Genomic DNA, 26637 nt, shown 5'->3' on the forward strand with positions numbered 1-26637 from the left:
AGCAATCTTATAAGGCAGCTTCATGTGTTCATGTGTATCAATAAACAAAAGCCATGTAATACCATTTATTAAGACTAACTGAAATAACACAGCATAGCGTGCAGGTTTTCAAGTTCTCCAGAACTCTTCATCAGGCAAGGAGTTAAAGGGGGGGGGGATTTCTCAGGCCATGATCTTAAGCCCTCTTCATCAGCATCCTGTATATAATGCTTTGCTGACTTCAATTGTCACAAAGTGTGTCTGGTATTGGGTTGCACCCTTGGCATGCTGAAATCAAGAAGCAAAAAAAGAAGGACTTTTAAAGGAGCTGTACATTTCATTTAGTGACGTTTTATCATCTTTAGTAGCCCTTTTCAAAGAAACACTTGGTTGGCATGAACTGAAAAAAGAAAATGAACCATAGGATTTTTAAAAAAACACCTTTGTGTGTATCTATGTGACTCTTTACTAGTGTCAAAGGGCTTTGTTTTAAAAGATAACTGCCTTACAGTGAACAAAGTCTCTATAACAATTTCTTATCCACCAATAATTGGCAAAGCTTTTTAGAACACCATCTGAAATCCAAAGATAAATTGCATTGTTTTGTTTAGAAATGTATTTTTCTCCAAAACTTGCATTTCTGTCTGAGCTTAAAATCTTCTAAACGTTTGGTGTTTGGAGCCTGTATAGTAGAGATTACCTAACAAATCTGGTCTGACACTGGGTGACCATAGATTTTGTTCAATACACTAGTCTAGAAAGATCTGCCAAGTCACCTAACTATATCGAGGCATGGAATGAAAACATTTTTGTTTTTGCAGGCATTTTATTTTGTGTAATGGTGTGTGCCATGCCCTTTTTTATTTTAAAAGTGCTTTTTTAACAATTGCCATTTTAAGCGTTTGGTTTTTTAGTTGTGATTAATTGCATGTTGCCTTGGGAGCCTTTTAGGCATACAGGCAATGAATAAATTTTTATAAATAAATAAATAGTCCCAGGCCAACTCATTGTGGGGTGGCTAAGCTGGATCCCTATAAATAAGTTGACAGAACTACATTGGCCCAGTTGGACTTGGCAATAGACAGATTTAAGACTGTGGGAACTTGTCAGTGTTTGTATGGCATTTGCTCCCTCTTAAGAAACTATGGGGAAATGATGACTTAATTTAATGAGGGTGCCCATTGTTGAGCAATAAACATATCTCTAGCAAACTGACTGCAGTTTGTGCCAACAGAGTTTCTCCATTCTAGTGTTGTTGTTTTTTCCTTAGGTAGTCCAGTCCTGCCTGGTCAGGGTTCCTTCAGGATGTGATTTTTCTAGCAAGCAACATTTTAATTTACTCAGGAACAGGATTGTCAACAAAGGCTACAAGATGCTGCCCAGTGTGCATGTTTTGATAACATTCTCTCTTCTTTGTTATATGGACTTGCCTTGGAAACCCAGAATGTAAAGCAATCCCTGATGAAATACCTTATCAGAATTTCCTAAAGAATATATCATCCCTTGCACCAGTGCTTAAACTCTTGCTTACAAAAGTGCACTCTGTAATAAATTAATTAATAGCTATTGATTTTCTGCATGTTCACACTGACATTTTCCCATGAGAGTCCATTCACATGAAAAAACCCCACTCCATCTGCCTGAGTGACCCAAGCCTTCTCCATTTGGTTAAAGTAAGCAGAAACCTGAAGGCAGTGAAACTCAAACTCCTATCACCCCCTCTCTCTTTACAATATTTGTTATCAAAATGGGGGTGAGGGTGGGGAGGAGAGGAGAGGAGTGAGTGAGTGAGTGAGCAGGAAAAATCTGGCAAGTTTGGCTGAACATTGATACACATCTCTGCAGTTTATGAAAGAGATCAGGAAAACCAGGGACAGATTTGCAAGACAGTGGTGCATGAAATACTTTTGCTAAACCAGTCAGAAGACGGGTATTTGTTCTCACAGAATTCAGCCCCCATCCGGCCAGCAGCCAAGGACTTGAGGCCGGGGGCCGCATCTGCCGCTGCGAAGGATAAGCGGCAGCATTCCCCCCCCCCCGGCCTCTCAGGGTCACATGGGAAGGGGGCAGGGCTAAGTGCCTTAACAGGACAGCCCTGCCTCTGCATCAGCACTTGTTGCCTCCTGCTTGGCCCACCTGCCCGCCCAGTAGCAGTGCAGGTTTTTGACCGGTTGCCTTTTGGGGGGCCAGGTAGGAATTTTTTCTTTCTTTCCCTGATTGGCCTTGGGGAAGGAAGTTTTTTGCCTACCTTGTACTGCTTGCTGGAGCTGTGGCTATTGGACTACGGTGGTGCTGTATAGGCCGTCAATGGCAGGATTTAGTTGGGGGGATGTTAGCGGGACGGTGAGTATCCTTGGCACATCCCCATTGGTGGGGATATTAGGGGCCTGTCAGGATCGGCTGGCATGCTTGGCGGCGGCCAGTTGAGAGGGCAGGCTGCTTGGTGGGATCTCCTGGACAAGTCCTTCCCTCATGCTCTGCGGTGGAGGTGCTTGGAGCTTTAAGGGGGAAACCATCCACCAGGCCAGCCGGATCCCAGCCATGCATGTGGATGGCTCGCATCCGGGGCAGCGGGTCTCACCCAGACAGGTCAAGGCGGGGTCCAGGGGCGTGACCCCAGGGCTTGACCTGTACCGCTGGTTAGGCCCTTGCCAGGGTTTTTTAGTTGTTGCAGTTTATGTTGTTGCCTAAATAAAAGTCGCCCTTTATTACCCAAGCCTTGTGTCTGCCTCTTATTCCGACTGGGGGGGTAAGTGAAATAATGATCAGATAAAATGATATGTTATGTAACAGCCAGCTATTTATTTCAGCAAAAGAAAGTTCAAATTTACAATGGTATGAACAGCAAAGCTATTCTGGAAAAGCAAAGGAACGAAAAAATTTCCAAATCTACCAGTGTGGTAATGGTACTGATTACAACAGCAAGAGTTTTTTTTTTAATGTATCAGGGCAAAAGTCCACCAAATAAAATATTGTCAATATGGACTTGACTTTTCACCTTCTGCATAGTTTCCATTCTTTGAACAGTTCCATATCCCAGAGGCAGCCATTCAGATCCAATTTTTTGTGCAGACATTACAGAAAACTTGTAGTATTTATATTATATTCATTCTTGGCAAATATACAAGAGGAATGCACCTGGACAGGTTGTCTGTGCTAATTTCTAAAGCAGCATCTGTCCATACGGTTGCCAACCCGCAGGGCCTGGGGTTATCCTGGAATCACAACTGATCTGCATACAACAGAGATGTTTCTCTTGAGGAAATTACAGCTTCGGGGAGGGGATTCTATGGTATACGATAGATGCTATTTGAAATCCCTCTCAAAAATTCCCCCTCCACAGCCCTTGCCCCATATCTCCAGGAATTTCCTGGGCTGGAGTTGGCAACCTTCAAAAATGCACAATTGAAACGCGCGCGCGCGAGAAAGAGAGCTTGGTCAGTAAGCTACACAAAGGCAAGCCTAGTGTACACAAACAGAAGATGAAGTAGTAAATTTGTTCCTGGGTTAAAAATATCCACGTTGGTCTGTGTGAGGAAAGAAGTCTTGTGCCTCCTGACAAACTGTCACATATTTATCATCAAACCCGGCAGCGTCTATCTAGGCTATAGCTGCGGCTCTTACGAGGAGCGCGGGAGAAGGAGCTAAGCTAGTTGGCGATAAGCTACCACTCCAGTGGGAGAAGGGCTGGACTGGGCAGGGCAAGCCAAGGGCCGCCTCTTCGCGAGGTCCAATGGAAGAGTGGCGCTTGCCTTTCTCGTTTCCTCCCCCCCCCCGCCAAAGGAGAGGGGGGGAGGAGAACTGCAAAGTTCTTGTAGCCGCTCTTGTGCTTTGGGTTCGTTTGTTAGTGCTTTCCCCTTCGGTCTCTAGAAGAGAACAGGGAGTGGGCCAGTATCCCTCCCATCACTGGGCACGGTAGCTGGTGGTGCGTTCAAGCAAAGGGCGGGAGAAGCAAAGAACTCTGGCGGCGGCAGGCAACGGTGAGGTGCTCGGGCCATGGGCTTCGGGGCAGTTCCTTCCTTCCTGCTGCTGCTGCTCCCTTTACTGCTGAGCTCAGCCGAGAAGCTTGGTGAGTCGCCGTGGCCTGTTTAAACAGTTGACTGGGTGATTAGGTGAGCGTCCAGTAGCGGGAAGAAAGACTGTCAGTGCAGTCTGAAACAGAGTTACACCTTACTAACGGGACTTTGAAGTCAATGGTCTTCGAAGAGTTTAGGGTTCTGTTTAGGGTTTGTTCTGTGGGTGAGAGTGAATGAGGCAGTATAAATGTGCTTTCTTTGCAATCACCAGATCTATCAGTTCCTTGTCCTTGTCCTTAGAAGCTATACTCATAGTCCTCTGGATCTATTCTCATAGTCCGTAGCCCTTCAGGTGTTCAAAGTGCTTCACATATATTATCTAAAAAACCTTACAGTAATCATGTAAGGTAGGCCAGTATTATCTTATATCACAGATGGGAAACTGGGGCAGACAGTGGCTGTTTGAGATCACCTGGTGGATTCATAAGAGATTTTTACGGGATCCTCATGTGTTAGAACTCAAGTCTCTTAGCTGTTGTGGCACACCCCACATAGAGCATACATGCAATCAGTGGTTTTCCCATTCACTTCAATGAAAACTTCCTTTGTGTATGTGGATTTATGCCTTCCGTTGAAGTGAATGAAGAAGCATGTTTATGGTAGCTGAGCTGTGGATTGAAGTATTAATTTGTTAAAGGCTGGCTTAGGATATGAATCTAGATCCCCTGTGCCCTACTAAAGCTTTTATAGATACAAGGCCACAGAACACAAGACAGGCACTTACTAGCACTGAACTCAGTTTAGCAATAGGACAGAATTTTTGAGTCTGATGCTGCTTAATGAAAGAGCTTTAGTTAGAAAGGGTTGAATCTCGCATGAGTTCACAAAACCTATTGGGATAACTCTGCAAATATCATTTGAGAGCAGTGAATCTTAACATGTTTTTATGATAGTTTCAAGTGGGTAGTCATGTTGGTCTGCAGTCAAAGAGCAACATCTGGGTCCTTAAAACCCAACAAGATTTCCAAGCTACGAACTCTTAGGAGTCAAAGCTCCCTTTGTTAGGGTGCTTTGACTCTCTGATGGAGGGAGCTTTGACTTTCAAAAGCTTGTACCTTAGAAATCTAATTGGTCTTTAAGGCATTGTTGGACCCAGATCATGTTTTTATGACTTATTCCTTTCATATTAGTGTCTTATATTTCAATTTTGCTTTATAATTCCATCTTGAAAAGTTATTTTTTTGTTTGCTAACTTAAAGGAGTTTGGATTAGGCAATCGATATATCATAGAGTAGAAGTTATACCAGTATTCGCTGCATCTTAGATGCTTTGCCTGGAATTTCCAAATGTATTTTTTTCTTGAATGAGATTTTCCTTCTAAAATTGGTCTTTCCTCAGTTATTTTGCACTTGTTGAACTTTGCTCTCTGCGGCTCTTGGTGGGAAAAGGGAATTTCCACTGTTCATTGTAAGTCTAGGATAGGCTGTGGATTGATGTCACTTGCCAGATGCAAATGCCTACTTGTTAAGAGGCATGATAGAGGTGCAGTGGTTGTGCTGAAACTGCTAAGTTCAGAAATGTGGGGCTTCTATTATATACTATAGCTGTGACATCTGGCAGCCCTAGAGAGTGGGCAGTTTAAATTTTATGCCAATTAAAAAGAGATGATAAACACTAGACAAGGGATTCCTTTCAGGAAAAAAATAATTGTATTTATTTAGTTTATTTACAGCCTACTTTTCTCAGAGATTCAAAGCAGATTACTGAGTACAGAAAGCAGTAAAAATAATCATACAGTACTGGACACTAAATGAAAAATGCAATTGGACTAGGAGTACAAAACTGAATGATAATGCAGCACCATGAAGATACAGTATAAGATATACAGTGAACAATGCAAAAGGACTGGGAATACAAAATTAAATGACGGTGTAAACAGCATACTGCCCAGACTGGCAAACTGCGCAGAATGTGGAATTACAAATCAAGATACAAACCACAATCCACATACTACCTTTTATTAAGACCAAATAGGTAGAGAGTTTCCTTCTTGGATTCTGCTCACCCACCCACCTACCCTGAGTTTGGCAGTTGGGAAATGCAGCCCTGCTGGTTTGACCATAAATTATGCTGTTTTAGTTGATTTTAGTGCTTTATATAGTTTGACCCCGTTAATCCATGCCTTTTTTATCCATGTGTATGTGTGTTTAGAAGATTAAAACAGTAACCTGTCTCTAAAGTATATGTGTACAGGTAACTTAATTTTTTAAAATCTTTGGTAATTAGGTCTCCTTAAAGCAGAATAAACAATGTGAGAAAGGGAAGCTGACAAAGTACAGCTAGTACTGTGCAATGTAGTGGTGAAGAATGCAACCTAGGAAGTTCCACAGTTCAAGTCTCATCTCCATTCAGACTTGCTTAGCAAACTAATATCTGTGTCTCAGCTCCCACCCTCGTCTGCATTATGGACCATGGCAGTGGCACTCTGTGGCTCACAGACAGCCACATTTGCAATCACCAGCAAAAAAGCAACATGAATACTTATGCCCTGTGCGTGGCACTACCAAACATTCATACAATAATATAAGATATAGCTATATAACTATTAATATTAAGGATGTAACTATAACATTTTAAATTATTGGATTAACTCTGCTTTCATGCAGGGTTCTCTCTGCCTGCCACTGCTGCTGATTCCTTGTGTATCTGAAATGAGATGATGTGCTTCCCTCCCCGCCTTCCCGCTATCTTGTTAATATGATGCTCAGCAGGTTGGACAAAGGAGGCAGGCCAGCTGGCTGTAGGGAAAGGAGAGTAAAACCACTGTGGCCAGCTTGCATTTTTCTTGAGCTGCTGCCATGGGGTGATTGTACTCTCTTCTGTTTAGCCAGTTGGCCAGCCTTTTTCTTCCAGGCAATCTTCAGCTATATATATATAAATTTACTTCATTTTTACCCCACATTTCTCCACAGTGATGACCCAAAGCGGCTTTTATCATTCTCCTTTCCTCCATCTTGTTCTCACAACAGCCCTGTGAATTAGGTTAAGTTAACAGTGTGTGACTGGCCCAAGGATACCAAGTAAGCTTTTGTGGCGCAGTGGGGATTTGATCCTAGGTCTCTCAGATCCTAGTCTGAAACTTTAACCACTAAATCACACTAGCTTTTGTGGGATGGCTGCTGTTGAACAATAGCAAACAGCCAGGCTTGGATCAGTCATGCAGTTCTCGTGATAGCAAGTTGCGAAGTGGTTGTTGTTGGGTCTGGCCCCAATAAGTCCTCATTCAAAGGCCAAAACAGTCCTGGAAAGGGCCCTGCCACCTCCCTCTGCCTTTTACTGGCAGAAACCAAAGCTCAAAGGCTGGCAATGCTGTTGTCTTTGCCTAGCAGCCCACAAAATGGTCACTAAAAAGGCATTCATTTCTTAAAGTTACAGGTACAGCTTCTATGATGGGTTAACCCCCAAATATTTTTTAAAGATATCAGATTCTTCTGCAAACCTGAGACTTTTTTAGGTTTTTGTAGAAAGATTTGGCTTGGCTGTTCATGGTTCCATTTTCCAGATTTAAGTATCTTCAGATTTGACCATGCTGAGAATTAGATATATTGACAAATGGAGACCTGAGAAAATCACAGGGAGGGGGTTCCATCCTCCCCACTCAGCTCGCCCAGCTTTGCCACCACAGCAGTAGCAACTCTCCCAGTCACCCTGCAGTTTTGCCAGTGATGTTGATATTCCCAGTTACTCAGCCGCTCTATAGCTTCAGCTCAGTGATGGCTGCAGCAACTATCCTGCCCACCATGTAGCTTTACTGATGTGACAGCAACTCTCTTGGTCTCCCCACAGCTTTCCCAATGTGATGGTGGTAACCCAAAGCTCCTAGAAGCGCAAGGCACTCGCCTAGCCTTTTTGCGTGCATTCTCTCCCCCCCCCCGGTAAAGCTATAAATTCTGCCCTGCTTTGGTGATAGTTTCTGTTTAACTGTGCTAGAACATAAGAAAAGCCTGCTGGATCAGACCAGTTGCCCATCTAGTCTAGTATATTGTTTCACACAACAGCCAACTAGTTGCCCTGGAGGTCCATAGAGGGTTTCCCCTGCTGCCACCTCCCTGCACTGGTATTCAAAGCTTTGATGCCTCTGTAGATGGAGGGCCCCTTCAGTCTCTGAACACCCTGTCTGAAGTACAAAGTGCTTTTATTTAAACGTTTGATACCTCACCACCTTGTCAAAATTCAGAAAGAATCCCTTCATATAATTACAGTCCTGAAATTTGCCTTCTTATTTTATAACAAAGTCAGCTTTATTTCTTACTTAATGGTCACTGTATTCATTATTGTAAGTTTATTCTTACCTTTTTCTGGCCAAACCTGAAGAACTATTTATTAGTGGTACCAATACAAATGACATTTTCAGAGTACAAAACTACATGTTTCTAACTTGGAGAGTATGCCATAATGTACATACGGTCCATGTCTGAGGTGTAAGCAAGAGATTTTCCTCAGAGGGCATGTCTGAAGCTTAGCAGATGCTTTCCATCTGTTGAACATAGAAAAGAACAGTGAGACGGTTTAAGCAGCTCGCAATTTATTCTTAGAGGCAGCAGAAGTTTTCCTATAAGCAACCAGAATTGCTTCACCGCTACTGCAAGAGATTGTGAGAAGCAACAGTTTCTGTACTACTATTGCTGGAGTTTATTAACTACCCAAGTCCCAGTTGTGGGTACTTTCTCTCTTCCAAGAGAGATGGGGAGCAGCATTCAAACTCTTTTATGGCAGGGAAAAGAATGGTACTAATACAAGGAACAAAAAAGGGAAAAAATTAAAAATACACAGGATGCCATGCAGTGTTTCAAGTCAAAAAACACTTTCTTAGGCAAGGAATGAAATGAAACTATTTCTTGAAAGGAACTGCTAGAGCTAGTCACTCTGTTTGCTGAAAACTCAAAACAACCCAGAGAAAGCTTCATGTATCTGGACTGAAAACTTACAAGGCAGCATTCCTGTTCAACTCAAAGGCAAGGTGGACTTATTTACTTTTCCTTAAAAAGGCCATTTTAAATTATTGATGTAAATCATTAAGAAAAAGGCTAATTTTCCATGATTGGTAGTATTTTGGTAGTATTTGTATTTTTCATTTGCATTTTCTAAACAATGGTATGTATTAATTGGTTAACCACTAAAACATCTTAATTTACAACTAAATAAAGTATACATTTTATTTTACTTTTGCTTCTCCTTATATTACATAGTGAGCATGCCTTGCCACAATGCTGACACTTCTTAAAAATGCAGAATAGCTAACAATTGCCAAAATTTTCCAGAAGCAATGCTGGCTGTTAGTTACAGTACACAATGTACCATAACTAACATATATTTCACATTTTTCATAAGATGGAAAAAGGAAATGACCTTGTTTTCCTAGAACAAGGGTCCCCAACCTTTTTGAGCCTATCAGCACCTTTGGAATTCTGACATGGGGTGGTGGACCCAAGTATAAAATGGCCATTATGGGAGGCAAGGACCATCACAAAATGTCTGTGGGAGATAGAGCCACATATAGAGGAAGCCCAAGTGCAGGGGATAAGAGGAGAATTTTTAAAACATACACTGGGAAAGAGGAGTGAGAGAATAAAACTGGTGGCAGCTGCCACCAAAACAATGTTATTTTAATCTGCACAGCCAATCAGAAGCCCTGCTGGGTAGGAGCCTCACCTGGCCCCACCCACTTTCTAAAACACTTGGTGGGAACCAGGAAAGGTGTTGGCAGATTTCACACTGGCAACCCCTAACCTAGGGAGCAATCATTTGTTTTCTGAGCATTGAACACTGCAACACTAAGAAATATACAGGATCATCTAAGGGCCTGTGATGGCTTGTTGGTCCCTAGCCCCCAGTATCAGATCCATAATAATGTTATAATTTGTGGCCTGTTGTGCCATATAGAGCTGGACCTTGATATTTTATCCAGTGGTTTTTTTTTACATAACCTGGTTCTATTTACTGTGTTTTACAAAGAAGCAGTAAACATTGTGTTTCCTTGTGAGGAAATACATGTATCTGAGCATGGAAATTCAGTTGAGAGTCTCTGGGTAAAAATAAAAGGAATAAGAAATAATAGTGATACTATGGTGAGGGTCTGCTATAGACCACAAAGCCAAGCAGAGGACTTGGATGAGAAAGTCCTAGAACAAATTACAAAGTTCACAAAGAGATGGAACACATTGGTCATGGGAGATTTCAATTTCCCAGATCTCTGTTGGAAGTCTAACTCTGCTAAAAATGAAAGGTCAAATAAATTCCTTACTTGTCTTGCTAACAACTTTGTTCTGCTATCTTGGACTTGATACTCACCAACAAGGAAGAACTGGTTGATGAGGTGAAAGTAGAGGGCACCCTGGGTAACAATGACCATGTAATTTTGGAATTTACAGTCTTGGGGAAGGGAAAAGCTGTATGTAGTCAGACATACTGGTTGGACTTCAGGAAAGCAAATTTTAACAAACTGAATTGAGAAATAAAAAAGACTCATTTAAGAAATGGAAGGAGGGCCTTATAATCAAGGATGAATATAAACAAATAACCAATACTTGCAGGGAGAGTGTTAGAAAAGCTAAAGCTCAATATGAGCTTAGGCTAGCAAGAGATGCTAAAAACAACAAAAAAGAGTTCTTTGCTTATGTTCAAAGTATGAAAAAGAGCAAGGACATGGTAGGCCCATTGCAGGGACAGGGAAGTGAAATTGTAACAGGTGATGAAGAGAGGGCAGAACTGCTCAATTCCTACTTTTCCTCAGTCTTTTCCTGTGAGGGAAATGGTGCTCAACATGGCAATAACAGATGATGTGGAAAGGAAGTTACAGCCTAGGATCAGCATAGACGTAGTACGAAACCACCTAGTTTCTTAAAATGGAACTAAGTCGTCAGGGCCAGATGATTTACACCGAAGGATACTAAAAGAACTCGCAGGTGTAATTTCTTTTGTATATGGATTGGTGCTTGATCAGAACAGGATCAACAGGATCTGTTGAACAGAACAGGAAAGAAGAAACCTTAAGAATGAACAGAGCATGGTTTCCAGTTCTGAAAAACACCAGGCTAACAAAACACTCTATACCCGACAATAGCCCTGCAGAGAAGATTAGCACATCAAGCACCAATCCATATGCAAAAGAACCTCCTCAGGATACAGTGAAGCCTCCCGCCATTAGCATTCCACACCCTGGGAAACTCTTACAGGATGACTCAGCTCAACCCCGCCCCTCCTGAGTAGATATAAATGACCTGCCAACATCTTTTCCACACTGTGACACTGAGAGATCTCTGTCTTTTGGTGCTACACCTCTGAAGATGCCAGCCACAGCTGCTGGCGAAACGTCAGGAACTACAATGCCAAGACCACAGCAATACAGCCCGGAAAATCCACAACAACCATCGATTTTGATAATGTTACACATAATATCCTTGTCGACAAATTGGTAAAATGTGGTTTGGATTCTATTACTATTAGGTGGATCTGTAACTGGTTGACAGATCGCACCTAAAGATTGCTAGTTAATGGTTCCTCATCCTTTTGGAGAAGAGTGACAAGTGGAGTTCCTCAGGGATCAGTTCTGGGACCTGTTCTGGTCAACTTCTTAATAAATGATTTGGATGAAGGAATAGAAGTCATGCTTATTAAATTTGCAGATGATACTAAATTGGGAGGGGTAGCAAATACGGTTGAAGACAGAGTCAGGATACAGGATGATCTTGACAGGCTGGAAAACTGGGTTGAAACAAATAAAATGAATTTCAACAGAGATAAATGCAAAGTTCTGCGTTTAGGAAGGAAAAATCAAATGCATAACTATAGGATGGGGAAGGCTTGTCTTGGCAGTAGTATGTGTGAAAAGGATCTAAGGGTCTTAGTAGACCATACACTGAACATGAGACAGCAGTGTGATATGGTAGCTAAAAAGGCAAATGCGGTTTTGGGTTGTATAAACAGAAGCATAGTGTCCAGATCATGAGAAGTGATGGTATTGCTCTACTCTGCTATGGTTAGACCTCACCTAGATTATTGTGTTCAGTTTTGGGCACCACAATTTCAGAAGGATATAGACAAGCTGGAACATATCCAGAGGAGGGTAACAAAGATGGTGAGGGGTCTAGAGACCAAGTCCTATGAGGAAAGGTTGAAGGAGCTCGGAATGTTTAACCTGGAGAGGAGACGACAGAGAGGTGATATGATGACCATCTTCAAGTACTTGAAGGGCTGTCATATAGAGGATGGCGCAGAGTTGTTTGGCATTGTCTGGCGCTGCCCCAGAGGTCGGACCAGAACCAACGGCTTGAAATGAAAAGAATTTTCAGCTAAACATTAGGAAGAACTTCCTAACAGTTAGAGCAGTCCCTCAGTGGAACAGGTTTCCTTGGGAGATGGTGGGCTCTCCTTCTTCGGAAGTTTTTAAGCAGAGGCTAGATGGCCATCTGACAGCAATGCTGATTCTGTGAATCTGGGCAGATCATGAGGGGGAGGGCAGAATGGGTTACATCAGTGCTAAGTTCTCGTGGCCTTCTTTTATGCCCAGGGTAATGCTGACTGCCACCTTGGGGTCAGGTAGCAATTTTCCCTAGGCCAGTTTGGCTAGGGATCCTGGAGATGTTTTGCCATTTTCTGGGCATGGAGCAGGTGTCACTGGGGCAGTCGGGGGGGGGGGGCGTAGTTGTGAATTTCCTGCATTGAGCAGGAGGTTGGACTAGATGACCCTAGATGTCCCTTCCATCCCTATAATTCTATGATTCAAAGAGATGTGCAAATTTAACATGTTTGTGTTCAGATTTAATTTTAATAAGACTATTTTCTAAAGAAATATTTACTGTTAAAATCTGATTTGAAACACTATCAAGTATGGCATGAAGTTCCCTCTGGATTGTCTTCCATTATTTCATAAAATGGAATGTGTGACTGTCTCAAGCAGTTTCTTTGACTGCACCCAACAAGGAGGCCAGCCCAAAACTCAGTTGGCCTCAATAAACTGTTATTTATTTGCCTTTTGAGGTTTCTCGTTTGTTCCACTAAGTGAGAAGGCAAAGCAGTATGCACTACTGCTTTGAGAGTGTGCCATCTTTCTTTGAAGGGAACATGTGCATGCACACACACAGAGGGGCAAGTATAGGAGGAGTGGTGAAAACAAGCATCCAGGACAGGAGGCTGCCATTCCACCCACAAAATTTGTTCTCAAGGCTGTTTTAAGAGAAACATCTTTGTTGTATTGTCGAAGGCTTTCACGGCCGGAGAACGATGGTTGTTGTGGGTTTTCCGGGCTGTATTGCCGTGGTCTTGGCATTGTAGTTCCTGACGTTTCGCCAGCAGCTGTGGCTGGCATCTTCAGAGGTGTAGCACCAAAAGACAGAGAGATCTCAGTGTCACTGAGAGATCTCTGTCTTTTGGTGGTACACCTCTGAAGATGCCAGCCACAGCTGCTGGCAAAACGTCAGGAACTACAATGCCAAGACCACGGCAATACAGCCCGGAAAACCCACAACCATCAAACATCTTTGTTATTTATTTGGCTGTTCCTGCACAGTTGCTGAAGAGAAAGCAGCATTAAATGGTGTTTTCTTCAAAACAGGGATATTCCTTGTGGCATTAAATATGCAATGTTCAAATGGTTTCAGTGGCAAGTATAGCATGGCTGGACTGCTGCCTTGTTCTGCTAAGAAAATGAACCAAGTATTAACTCATTTTGGACTTTTGGATATTAACTTAGAATGCTGAAGTTAGAGCCTGGTCCTCTGGGTTTAAACTCTATTCGTGTATGAACTTACTGAACTTGTAGGATGCTACCTTAAGTGAACTGCCCTCAGGGCAAGCCTTTCAGACTTACTCAGCTAATCCTATTTTAAAAAATGACAATGATTTTCCTCGCAGAATTGCTGAGGGGATGAATCCAATAAACATTGTAACACACTTTGCACATTCTGAGTGCTCTAGAAATTGGTAATTATAAGTACAGTTTAAGGACTTTCTCTGATTTTCTTCTCAGCAGTTGCATCTCTTGGTACGATGCTCCTTGCATCATGGCAACCAAAGATTAAACTGTTTTGTCTGCTTCTTGACTTTTTAAAATCCTTTTTTTAAAAAAACAAAAAACATACTGTTGTGTTTTGGCTTCTCCCGACCTTGTTAATTGGAATGCTTGAACACTTCTAACTGCTTTGGTTCCTGAAGTTTGAGTATAGTTAGAATCTTTTGGGAATCAGTTGAACTTTTAAGCTTTTGGAGGTAGATGTGAGTTTGAGTATAGTGTGAAGGTTTATCGAATGACAGTTTTGTTCTTGCAGAGAATAATTCTTGGAAGTAGAAATATGCACACCTACATTTTTTCATTATCTTTCATTCAAATTATCTGTCATTTTCCGCAGAGCATTTTCCTGCTTAAAAATCCTTCAGCTATTTTTTATCTTGCCCCTGATTCCTCATTAGACTCTCTCTGTGTGTAATAGCAATTTGGGTCAGACTGTAAGTCTTGGAAGCAGAGTACAATCCAATATTGCATGTGTGTGTTATCATGTGCACATGTGAGCATGTAATATGCACATATTCCCTAGCATAGCACAGCAGTCTTTTCTGTTGCTGTACAGTCAGATTGTATCAATGAGCACAGAACTCAAGTGACTAATAGTTGGTAATGTTGAATAAGAGTGTTTTATGTTTGACGGTTTCCCGTGCAGAAACCTGTTTTACAGCACTGATCGTAATGTCATTTGACCTCTACTTTCCAAAATTATCTTGGCTTTTTTTGAGTGTGGACAAAGATTGTTTGGATTCTATACTATCAACAATAGAACCACAGGCAATGCCTGTGCTACCTCCCCCCTGCCCCCCCCAAATCTAGAAATGGAAGTTCAGCAATCACAGAAATTGCTGCCACTGCAACCACTAAAGTGCATTGAAAATGGATTGAAAGTACACTATTCAGTGTGTGTGGAAACTTGTCTTTGTAAATATGTTCCAGAGAACACCTTGGTATTTCTAGTTCATACATTAAAATTTTTATCTGATACTAGAACAGAGAGTGCAAAGATGTATTTGAGGCTGTTGAAGGATGTAACAAGGAACTGAATGCTCTTATTATTATAAAAGGTGGCAAGACATATCTGTGTCTTAAATGTTTAGTGATAGTTATTGCTCTTTTTGTGACCTTTTCTCCTTTACTCTTGGATCAGACAGTGACGCATGAATTAAGACCACTGAATGACAGATTGTGAAACTTGATTTTACAATAGGTGAGAATTCTCTGATAATGTAGCTGACTAATGACTAGATGAAAAAGCCATGCTTCACAAGCAGGACCATATATTAAACTAAGTGTAATTTCTAGTTAAAGAAATTATGGAGACTTTCAAAGGACCCTAATCATTATTAATAGATCTCTTAGGATTCTGTGAGGGGAAAAAAAGGATTCTGTGAGGAGAGGCCATGGCTCAGAACTAAATCTCATGCCTGTGCATGTATAAAGGTCCAAGATACATGGTTGTTGTGGATTTTCCGGGCTGTATAGCTGTGGTCTTGGACCAAGACCACGGCTATACAGCCCAGAAAATCCACAACAAGCATCGCTCTCTGGCCGTGAAAGCCTTGTCCAAGATACAGTCTTTAACATTTTCAGCTAAGGATCCAGGTGGCAAGTGTCAGGGGGAAAACATTTGCCTGAAATTGTGGAATGTAGATAGGCTGATGGTTTGATATAGCTCTTTATACCATCAGTTTAGGAAATCCAAATTTCAGTGTTCAGAGAACAATGTTCATGTTGCTGTATCTGCTGTGAAACCTCTGTGCATTGTAGAAGACGCTTAGAAATGTTGAAGGGTGAACCGTGCATGACAAACACTAGTCAGGAGGACTATGGGGCCTCAGCATTGCCATGTGAATGGAGTCTATACCCTAGAATATGTCCATGCAATCCTGTGGCTGCAGTTAGTAGTAGACAATTGTCCTTACTGACACTGAAGCCAGTACTGGTTATAGTGAGCTAGGATGAGAGAGACCTAAATTCAAACTGACATTCTGCCATGAAACGCACTGGGTAATCTTAAGTTAATCTCTATTTACATTACAAGAAGTTCACAAGGCTATTCCATTGTGAACTCCTTGGAGGAAGGGTGGGATAAAAACCAAATCATACCATCCCTGATTACTTTGAAAACTGAACGCTGAAAGACCACCTGGCATGAGCCAGGACAAGTTTTTTAGTCTTTTCTATAACATCTGGTTAGTAAATATTTCATCATCCATCACTGTCAAGCCAGAAAGACTTGTATGAAATGTCTGACACAAACAAAAGTGTTCAGGTCAGGTCAAGATTGCCCATTTGAAGTGTATAACATCAGTCACTAAAACAGAAATCTGTGGGGAGGAGGGGTTCCAGACAGACATCCTTTTGTATCCACCCTCTGAGATTCTCTGCTCTGAGCAACAATAGGCTCATATTGTCTCCCAAACAAAATCTTCACAATGTACTTAGAATATGAAACATAACCCTGATAGGTGTGTTATGTTGGTGTGGTATTTGGTTTCATACAGAAACATTATTCCATGGATCAGCTGAATGCATTTTGCAATACTTTTGCAATACAATCACAGGGTGATTGTTGTGGAGATAATAATAGCATACATTGTAAACTGCTGTAGTGGACGTTAAGTTATCCTGAGGGCGGTATATAAATCAAATGTTATTATTATATAATATTAATATTATATAATATTATATTATTATAAGGTTTAATAGTGACCTTAGATAGAAAGTTTATTATGCAGGAGGTGGAACTGAGGTGAAAAGAAGGTGCCTTCTGGTATACTAAAGTGATGCCACTCAAATATTGCTGAACTCAGAGTTGTTATAATGACCAGGTAGGTATTTTAGAATGGTGTTAAGTGAGATGAGAAACCCTACAAGGCATTAACAGATCCAGATTACTTTATCCTCTTTAAACAAATACCTCAGTGCTAGAAATACTGGTACACAGTAACTTCCTTCAAAGTATCTTGTAAATTGTCCTGTTATGATGCTAGACAGTTCATGCTGGTTCCACAGAAATGATTGACATAGGAAGAGGGCAGTCTGCATGTTTACTAAGAAATAAGTTCCATTGATTTCAGTGGGATTTATCCCAAGTATGTGTAGGATTGCAACTTACTTACTGCTGTCCTTTATGGCTGCAAGAAATGTATAGCATCTAAAGACCAGCATGTGGTTGCTGGTCTTCTGAATTGTTGGGGAAGTGGGAAGAGAGAATGTATAGTAAATAAAGTCTCCTCCCCCACTCCCATGTTCCTTCTGAGTAAAGTTGCCTTTTAGTATGTGCTGTGTGGAAGTATACATGGTACAATTCACCATCTTACGCCACAGTCTTCTAGATATGTGTAGGTAGAGGAAAGATGCTTAGCTCATGCATTGATTTAGGACCATTTTTTCCACAAACAATTTTTATAGGCAAAGATTACATTTATTAAAATGAAGGTGGTATATGTCCTGAGCCAAATAATGCATTTGTATAAATCATAAAATTTTAATGCTACATTTATCCAGATACTGGTCACCAGTTTCATTCATAAAGTGAATACATGTTGGCTTTTCCTTATAAAGAGACGTAAATATGTTCAGTGTAACATATGAACAGGGCTAACGTCTCAAGTGGAGGAAGGAGCCCTGGGGATGAATCCTTTGTCTAGTCTTACATGGAAAAAATAGTTAAGGAATAGGGATTCATATTCCTCTATTTAAAAATGAATGTATATTCCTGCTTTCTTTCATCAAGATTAGAGCAGGATTGTTAAAGCTGCCTAGGAAATGACAGTTTCAGTGGTAAACATGAGTGATGTTTCTTTGGTTGCTCTCATGCACCTCCCTCTGGGCACAATCATTTTATTCACATGAAACTGATCAAAATAATATGCAGTTACATAAGGAGCAGTTGCACTTCAAATGCATATTGATGAAAGCTATAATGGATAGTTTTAAAATATCCTCTTTTCTCCCTGTCTGCAAAACAGAAGATGGATGTGGACCTATGATCATTCATCAAGACAGTGGAACTCTAGCATCCAAGAACTATCCTGGGACTTATCCCAACTACACTGTTTGTGAAAGGAAAATCCAGGTGCCTCAGGGGAAACGACTCATCTTAAAAATCGGAGACTTGGATATTGAATCCCAGAAATGTGACTCTAACTATCTTAACATCCAAAGTTCTACAACAGTGCATGGTATGTAAGGAGATACTGGTAAGGATGAATTGTTAAAAGGCTTAGCATTCTATTTAAGTTTGAGTGAAGCAAAGTATCCACTTTCCTCCCTTTATCCACCTCCTTTAAGTGAAGATGTAGTTCTGTACTGGACCAGATTTAGTGATTGCTATTAGAAAGTCATAAAGTAACATAAAGTATTCCTTCAAGGATTATTTGTCTTCATCCAACAAGCAGAGTCTGATCAAGTTCCAAATGGAATATGACCTGTGCATATGCCACACTAAAAGCAAAGTGAATATTCTGTACCCTGGCAATCCAAATTCTGGCCCAAATAAACAGAGGTGTCCAATTTGAGTAAATTATATATGCTTGCTTAATTTTTTGGCATAATTCAATCTACAAATAGTAGTAGCATGCAATTTTAATTTTACTAGTCATGGCAGGGGGGGATGGGGTGGACAAGTACCTTTGCATGACGTTGGAAGTTCCCTTGGACTCACAGCTAGGGATGCTCAAATGCCTGCCTGGTCACAAGCAAAGGAGCAGTCACCTCAGCAGGACGTTCATTGCTTGAGAGAGGGCTGACTTGTTCCTTGGGCAACTCATCCAATAACATGGTGGTGGGGTTCAGCTGTTTTCTAAGGCCGCACTCCCGCGTGAAGCCTTAAGAAGCCATTGGGGCTCCGACCTGTGTTGTCCCAGCAACTGCTTCAATGTTGGCGCCACCAAATAGCCAATGGGGGCCGGCTTTTCTGTTTGCTGCTCTCACGATGCAGTAGTACAGTTATATAGAATATATTATATTCTCAGAATATAGCTGAGTTTAATATAATCTGCCTGTCTGCACACATTCTTTGTGGCGGCTGCCACATTGTGGAATGACCTGCCTGAGGATATGCTTCTATCATTTTGCAAAATGTGCAAAACCAAAATGTTCAGAACAACATTCTTATGAAGGGATCAGAACTATGGTATAATGGGTTAGCTCAGGGGTAATATAGTAGTATATTGCAATGTTTACTTTATGTAACGCTCCTTGTAATGCAATTCAGTGTCTTCTACCTTTGTAACCCTTTCTTCAGTATGGTATATCAAACCTTTGCTTTGTTACCTTCAATAGTTTTTTTTATTATTTGCTTACATTGTTTTCCAGTTCTTCATCCTACTCACTGTATAGTTTTGTTCATTAGAGAACTTTGCTGTTTGATTGAATTGTTTCATATTCTGTAATCTGAGAAAAGTGGAGTGTAAATGAAGTGGTGGTGGTGGTAATAATGGACCAAAAGTCAAACAAAAATATAAGAGATTAGTAGATGTTGCAGTTTTATGAACAAAATAGATTAATTCAGAACCACTCCTAGTAGATAGACATTGACTTTGCTTCCATTTTCAGAAGTTTTCTGAACTAAAAAAGTCAGACTAAAACACTTTTTTAGAATTTCTGCTGACATCTCACAGACTGTCTAGGCTGTTTTTGTGGGTGTTTGTAGTCATCTGGAATAAGGTATACGACCTGGAAAGACTTATGGGCCCCAGACCAACCAACATTAGACTGAGTCAGCAGCCTTAATTATACCTGAGCAATAGGTAGGGTGCTGAGAATTGTGAGCAAGAAAAATACTGTGGGAAAATATACAGAGGTGGGAAAGGGCTTCTTGTAACCTTTAAGGCATAAAATAAAAATGTTCATTTTTTTTAAAGCTTTAGTGTGTTGTGTCTCTAGCTCATGTGAGTCAGGGCATAACCATTGGTTATTCATATTAATATTGAGATACTTCAGTATGTTAACAAAATTTATTTTCCTTCCTCTAGGTGAATTAGAAATTTCTTGAGTTAAGTTACGATCTGAGCAATGAGATTGAGGAGGGCTAATAAACTAAAAGTGTTGTCCTAGTAAGACCTTGGGAAAGGAGTAGTTCCTGTTGAGGGATGAAGGATTGATGAAGCAATACACAGAGTATGTGGGGGGCAGGGGAAACATTTGTAGCAATCGCAGCTTGGGAAAGGATGCTCCTTTATTGCTTACATATGTGTGGTACGTTGTCCTTGCATCCCCAGTTGGAGGAGCGGCAGGTTTTGAAGTGGTATGCCTTTAAGGGTGTTAACAGAGCAGTGTTAGCAATAGGCAACAGCAGTGTTTGCTCTCTTCCTTGACCATGTATGTGTGCAAAATGCTCTGCCTCCAGAATCAAAGTCGCATGTATTATAAGTATTCTTGACATGAGGCCAGAGAGATGTAGCCCATTGCTTCATAACCGGTCATCTGAGCTGTGGGTGTTCTTGACCTGGCTGGGGTTTATATAGTACTCTGGAGAACTGTAATTGGCTACAGGCTATTGGTATCCTACGCTGCTCCAAGTGGAAAGGCTGAGTGCAGTTGTATTTTCATTCTCCATGAATTCTGTAGGAATTTTTCCAGTTACGTCAGTGTTATTGATGGCATAAAATTACACTGGTGCCAGGAGATTGGGAACAAGCCAGAGAGGCTTAGGTGCCAACTAAGTTCTGCTTTTCCCCTGATGCTATCCAGTTCTGCACTGGGTTACAGCAACCCCGGAGTATGTTATGTTTTATGTAGTAATTATAGCAAAAATTGTTACTTCTGGTTGTATCTCTGGATATAAGTACATGACACATTCTGCTGCCTTTAAATGAATTTTTCTGTAACTGATTATTGCTCTTTAGGAATGCTATACTTAACAGGCTAGTGAATGCCAGTCATTTATTTGAAGCTATCAAAAAATCCAATCCAAAATGTTAATGCCAACTATTCTTCTTAGAATATAATTTTTTTTTAAAAAGCCTTTGACCTTTTTAAAACTGGCTTTTTAAAACTGGCTTTTTAAAACTGGCTTTTTAAGACTGGCAACAATCTAATTCTGTTACTTCAAAGATACAAATCCAAATTCCTAAGTCAAACATTTGTGTAGTGAGATAAAATTCCATAGATAATGAAAGCATTTATATCTGTTATTGTGTCTAGGCTACGAATGTTTTTTTTTCTAATCATATTTGTTCTTTGTTTAGGTCCATACTGTGGCAATATGCCTGTCCCTGAAGAAATTATCTTGGATTCCAATGCAGCAACTATTCACTTTGAGAGCAGGTCTCATGTATCTGGACGGGGCTTTCTGCTGTCCTTTGCTAGTAGTGATCATCTAGGTACAGTGGAGTCTCTTGGGCTTTTAAACCTCATTCAGGTGGAATGTGCTTGTAAGAAGAACAATTCTTTTCTTACTCCAACTTTTATCTAACTTCCTGCTTTCATTGTGGAAATGAGGAAGAAGCCAGATTGGACTGCACCAGTAACTCTCCTCTATCTGAGCCTTCTGAACATGAGTGAGAAGCCAGGCAAACCAGTAGAGACCTGGCTTTAGTCTTGCTTCCCACACACCCTTTGAGAGACCAGTACAAAGTAGCATTCTGTGCAGCATAAAGGGCTGCAGGCAGAAGCAGAAATGTTGCAAATCTTGTGTTTGCATGGAAGCATCTTAGATATATATGCAGGACTTTTTGGTTCACAGGTTATTAAAATCTACCTTTGTATGTCCAGCTTAATAAGAGAACATCATCTACAATGATAGGCCCTGTTCATCTTATATGTATAAGGAAGCCCAGGTAAAACTACAATGTGATTGCTGTACTCAAACATTATGAACAAACTGGAGAGAATCTGAGGACTTCCTGCCCTCTCTCCTCCTCTCATATACAGAGCCAAGTCTGAAGGCTTTTTCATATAAAAGAAATCAGATTGTTATGATGGACACATCGGGTGATGTAAAAAAGAAGCTCTGGTCTGTTTCTTGCCTACAGTTTGATTCTGGTTTAGATCCCCAGTTTGTAAATAAGAAACAAATCACACTATTTGGATGGTGTACCAATCTGCAGTTTCTTTCACACCTGGAAGTCTTCAACTTTGACTTTATGAATGAGGGAAGCACATAAGCCCAAGTATTTTCTAATGAATTCTCATTATGAACCAATTGGAGTTTTTGTGACATCTAAAAGTAAACCATATAACTACTCTACCAAAATACAGCAGAGTTATACGGCTGCTGTTTTCAAGTGCTTTCTAATCCTGATCTTTTATTAACAGTGAAAAGGCAGCTTCTGCACTGAATCTTACCATTGGTTTGTCATTGCTTCAGGATACAGAAAGTGAATGATACCCCTCATTAATGTGTTTATTCTAGTGATAGGTCCGGCACAGTTGGTCCCTGTACAGAGGAAAGAATGAACCCAGATTATCAAAGTAGGGTTGGGGGGAAGGGGGACGAGGAAAGGTTAAGGAGGGGAAGTATGTTGTATACAATGGCTATTAATTGCTCTTCAGGGTAGGTTGAGAAACCTTTTTAGTCTTAATTGATTATCCAAGTAATTTATGTGCTCATGCTATACATCACAGATTCATAATAACTTTTATTTGCAACAGATTTAATCACATGTCTGGAGAAAGCAAACCACCATGTAGAGACTGAATACAGGTAATTATAGGTTTAGGTGCTAGACGCTTTGGCTTACATGTTGCATCTTGCACTTAACATACTTGCTACTGTAACTGGATAAGGTACATGACCACTTGTGTGAAATGTTTGAAGCCATGCTGCCAACCACAGGAATGCGTCTTCTGGAGACGTTTAGAGGTGTCTAAATTTTAATTTGTGATTGTCTAGCTGATGCTTGTCTGGCAGAGGTACAGAAGTCTTCCTGGTCCTTTTCATTCCACAGTAATGATAGAAGGCTTCCCCAGAACACTAACTACCCTGATCTGTAGTTATGCCAGGCACACCAGCACTGTGTATAATACGAAGGGCTCCTGGAACTAACGGGAGCTAGGGCTTGAGAATATAACCATCTTGCAGGATTAAACCCAATTTGGATGAAAAGCTTACCAGTGTTACTTTAAATAGTTCTGTGTACTTTGAAACGAGCATTCCTTGCAATTGTTGTAAAGAAGAACGGGATGCAAGCTCGCCATTTGAGTCTGAATGACTCCATGCAAATATATGGTTGGGCTACCTTCCATTATCATCTTATTGTTCCTTGAACATGCAGGACAACCATAGAGAATTAAACAGGAGGAAATGCATTTATATTGCTGTTTGTATTCTACTGTATACAATGCACAACTAAGTCTGAACTTTGAATATAATTTCCTCCGAAAGGAATTTGTTTTTCAAAAGCATGCTAATGTTACGTTGTGTGACAGTGTCAGTGAAATAGGTCCTTGCTCTCTCTCTCTCTCTCTCTCTCTCTCTGCGTGTGTGTGTGTGTGTGTGTGTGTGTAGGGGGGTATGTGTGGGAAATTCCATGCTTCAAACTGAATTCTCTTTCCATTGCAGCAGGTACTGTCCAGCTGGTTGCAGAGAGATAGCAGGCGATATTTCTGGGAATATAGTGGAAGGATACAGAGATGTAAGTACTTGGGATGAAGAAAAGATCTAGAGGTAAATGATGGCATGGCAGCATTGCTAGTTTTAGAAAAAAAATATCACCATAAACTCAAAACTTATTCCCTGGGTTCAAAGGCAATTAAAACAGCAAGCTAAGCAAAGTGGAGAATAGTTGTTGAGAAGAACTGGTGCAGAAAGCATTACAATAGCCAGATTGGAATATTGTCATGAGCTGGAGAACCACATGCAGTTTGTGAGGGTTTTTTATAGGTGGTTAACATCAGACTATTTTATCAATATATCTAATTCTCAATGTGGCTAAATCTGTGTATTCTTCAACCCAGAGACCAGAGCCATGCAGACAAGAGAGATCTTTCTACAAACCTGAGAAAAGCCTCACATCTGCAGACAAATTTGAAGTCTAAAGAAGAAATATACTGGAGGGTTAGCTACCACCACACCCCAAATAATAGAAGCTGTATTTGCAGCTTTAAGAAAGAAATGGCCTTGGTGTCCATTGGTCGGCAAATGCAGCAATATTGCCAGTTGAAGCCTTCATTTTTTTGCCAGAAAAAGCTGAGTGGGGAGGGGAAAGGGCCCTTTCTAGGACATTTTTGGACTTTGAGGGAGGACTCATCGGGCCCAGGCCCATCAGCAGCCACTGGGTAACTTGATACTACCCAGCTTGCATGACTCCCCCAGGCCTGGAACAATGCTACTGTTAAAAGCATCTATGTCACAAAAATCAGTGTGTTAAAGAGAATGATGCAAGCTGCTTTGAGACCCCCATTGTGAAAAAAGGCAGGGTATAAATGAAGCAAATAAATATCAATATAGCCAAAGATTGCGGGAAGGGGGGGTGAGATAAAAGATAAGTTGGTTGGTGGATGGGAAGCATGAGGGAAAGGAGGTCATATGGGCAGCCAGGAGAAGGAAATGAGGGGGATAAAGGGGAAATTGAGGCATCCCCACAGGTCCTTGTGAGTTCCCCACTGTGCAGCTGGGCTGGGAAACCACCACTTGTAACTGAGCCATCGTTTTCCTATGTAGAGGTTGCAAGGGGAGGAAAGGAGGGAAAGCTGAAAGGGGCTAGGTTGGCTGGTGGGTGGGGAAGGAGAGAAGGAAGCAAGGAAAGGAGGGGAGGCTATGGGAGCTTCAGGTGAAGGGAAAGAATAAATAGTGGGGGAAGGGAAAATGAGATGTTCTCCTGCATGTAGTACCTTTGTCTTGCCTCTTAGCTTAGTATGCTGTCCCCAAAAACTTAAAATAGAGAAAAGTTTAAATTAGCATTGTCATAAGCTAAGAAAGCAAAGTGGTATTTTTTTTCAAAGAATATATGTTAGAAAAACGTGTTCTACTGCTGAGCAGCAAAATAGTTAACTCCCATTATATGGAAGAAGAAAGGAACTTTGCCTGTTTTGATCCAACAGAAATGTGGTGACCAGATATCACTTTAATACTAGTTGTGTTCTGGGCTATATGTAAACCCCATCATAAAGTATTGTTCAGACAAAATCTAATTGGGGGACAGAGCCACTTCTTTCTGTTTAGTTTGCAAAAGAGGCAACGGGTCTATTTACAATAACCAATCTAGCAAAATTTCTTCAGCCTTGCCCTTCTGGTGTATTGTATTAATTCTGAATCTGTCTTGAGCAAAACTGCTAAAGTGTGTGGCTTAACTCCTCTCCATGTACATAATGGGAAAATGACACTAGATTACATCCAGTGATTCCCTGCTGCTAAGTCCAGAATCCTTCAGTGGGAGGGAGCTTGCCTACCTAGCAGAAGAGAATCATGGATCCTGCCCACTGCATTTATGATGTCCTGAAAAAGTACATGTGAGTGAGGATTACTGCATTGTTAAATATTAACTTAAGAATATATCTGCTCAACAGTTTATGTAATCCTTTTATGGGCTTTTCACAATTAATGCACTTCTCTAGTTAACCTATATAATACACAGGATATTAATTTCCTCTTTTTAGACTTTAAGATTTTCATGGATGTCAGGAGTTGGAAGACTTTAACATTTTTACATAGTTGTTGGTCATGAGTTTTTTTTAATGCTAAAATCTTGCTTTTACTCAACTTTTATTTGACTTCGGTACATCAGACCTCCTTGCTGTGCAAATCTGCCATACACGCTGGAGTCATTGCAGATGAGTTGGGTGGCCAGATAAATGTTGTTCAACAGAAAGGAGCAAGTCGGTATCAAGGAATTCTGGCTAATGGAATCCTTTCACAGGAGTATGTATTATATGTTTATCTTTTAATCGTTTATATGCAAAAAAAAATAACCCTCAGTACCCCCACCATACTGCAAAGAACAGTCGGGGCTTTTGGTTTTCCTATCGAATGCTTATGAGTCTATTCAATACTGTCAAGATATCTCCCCTACTTATTTGTTTTGAGGGAGTGGTGATTTAAGTTTCCCAGCGTATAATATGAGCCAAGGTTCATTAAGGAACAGCTGAGTCCTGCTTTTCATAGCAAGCTTGTTCCTTAGACTGTGCTTCAGAGTGGCACCTGTACCTCTCCACTGTACTGCCACTTGTCATCCCAAATAGCCTTTGGCTATGTTGCCCCCATTTGTAGTTGTGGAGGTGCCATATACTTCTTCCTGATATATTGTCATATATACTCGGCAGAGGGGCTGATTAAGGCTTCTGCAGAGACATTTTGCCCAAGCTCAACACAGTGCTGCTACAAACTAGTTTGAAGAAGAATACATTTCACCATTTCTGTTTAGCATTTTTCAGGAAAACTAGTAGATTTTGTCTTTTTAAAAAAACACTGTCTAGCTCTGAAGATGTTTTGAGTATTTTTTGCCCTTCATTGTGCATATTTTGGAGCCAACAAAAATGTAAATAGAGCAGGTCTGATTCCATACTTGAAAATACACATGATGCCTGATTTACACTGTAATAGAATGAAATAAAGATCTAAGAGAATGGATCTAGCCCAGTGCCTTCCACAAACCAGTTGCCCAACGCCAGGGTGCATTTACATTGTAAAAT

General features: G+C 40.9%; 1 protein-coding gene across 2 annotated transcripts in view; it reads left to right on the plus strand.

Annotated features, from left to right (window-relative positions):
• Window positions 1-3796: 3796 nt before the first annotated feature.
• DCBLD1 (discoidin, CUB and LCCL domain containing 1) overlaps window positions 3797-26637 on the plus strand; it is a 38575-nt gene continuing 15734 nt past the window's right edge. Inside the window, exons 1-6 of one of the 2 annotated variants that reach the window (XM_054982280.1) lie at window positions 3797-4048; window positions 18033-18245; window positions 21255-21389; window positions 22660-22711; window positions 23570-23642; window positions 25734-25867. In XM_054982280.1, the coding sequence (XP_054838255.1) occupies window positions 3976-4048; window positions 18033-18245; window positions 21255-21389; window positions 22660-22711; window positions 23570-23642; window positions 25734-25867 (680 nt within the window). In that variant the 5' untranslated portion in view covers window positions 3797-3975. Of the gene's footprint in view, window positions 4049-18032; window positions 18264-21254; window positions 21390-22659; window positions 22712-23569; window positions 23643-25733; window positions 25868-26637 lie in introns of those variants that run through there. The other variant, XM_054982288.1, reaches the window with a different exon arrangement.

This window comes from Eublepharis macularius, chromosome 1, assembly GCF_028583425.1.
Source record: "Eublepharis macularius isolate TG4126 chromosome 1, MPM_Emac_v1.0, whole genome shotgun sequence".
Taxonomy (NCBI): Eukaryota; Metazoa; Chordata; class Lepidosauria; order Squamata; family Eublepharidae; genus Eublepharis; species Eublepharis macularius.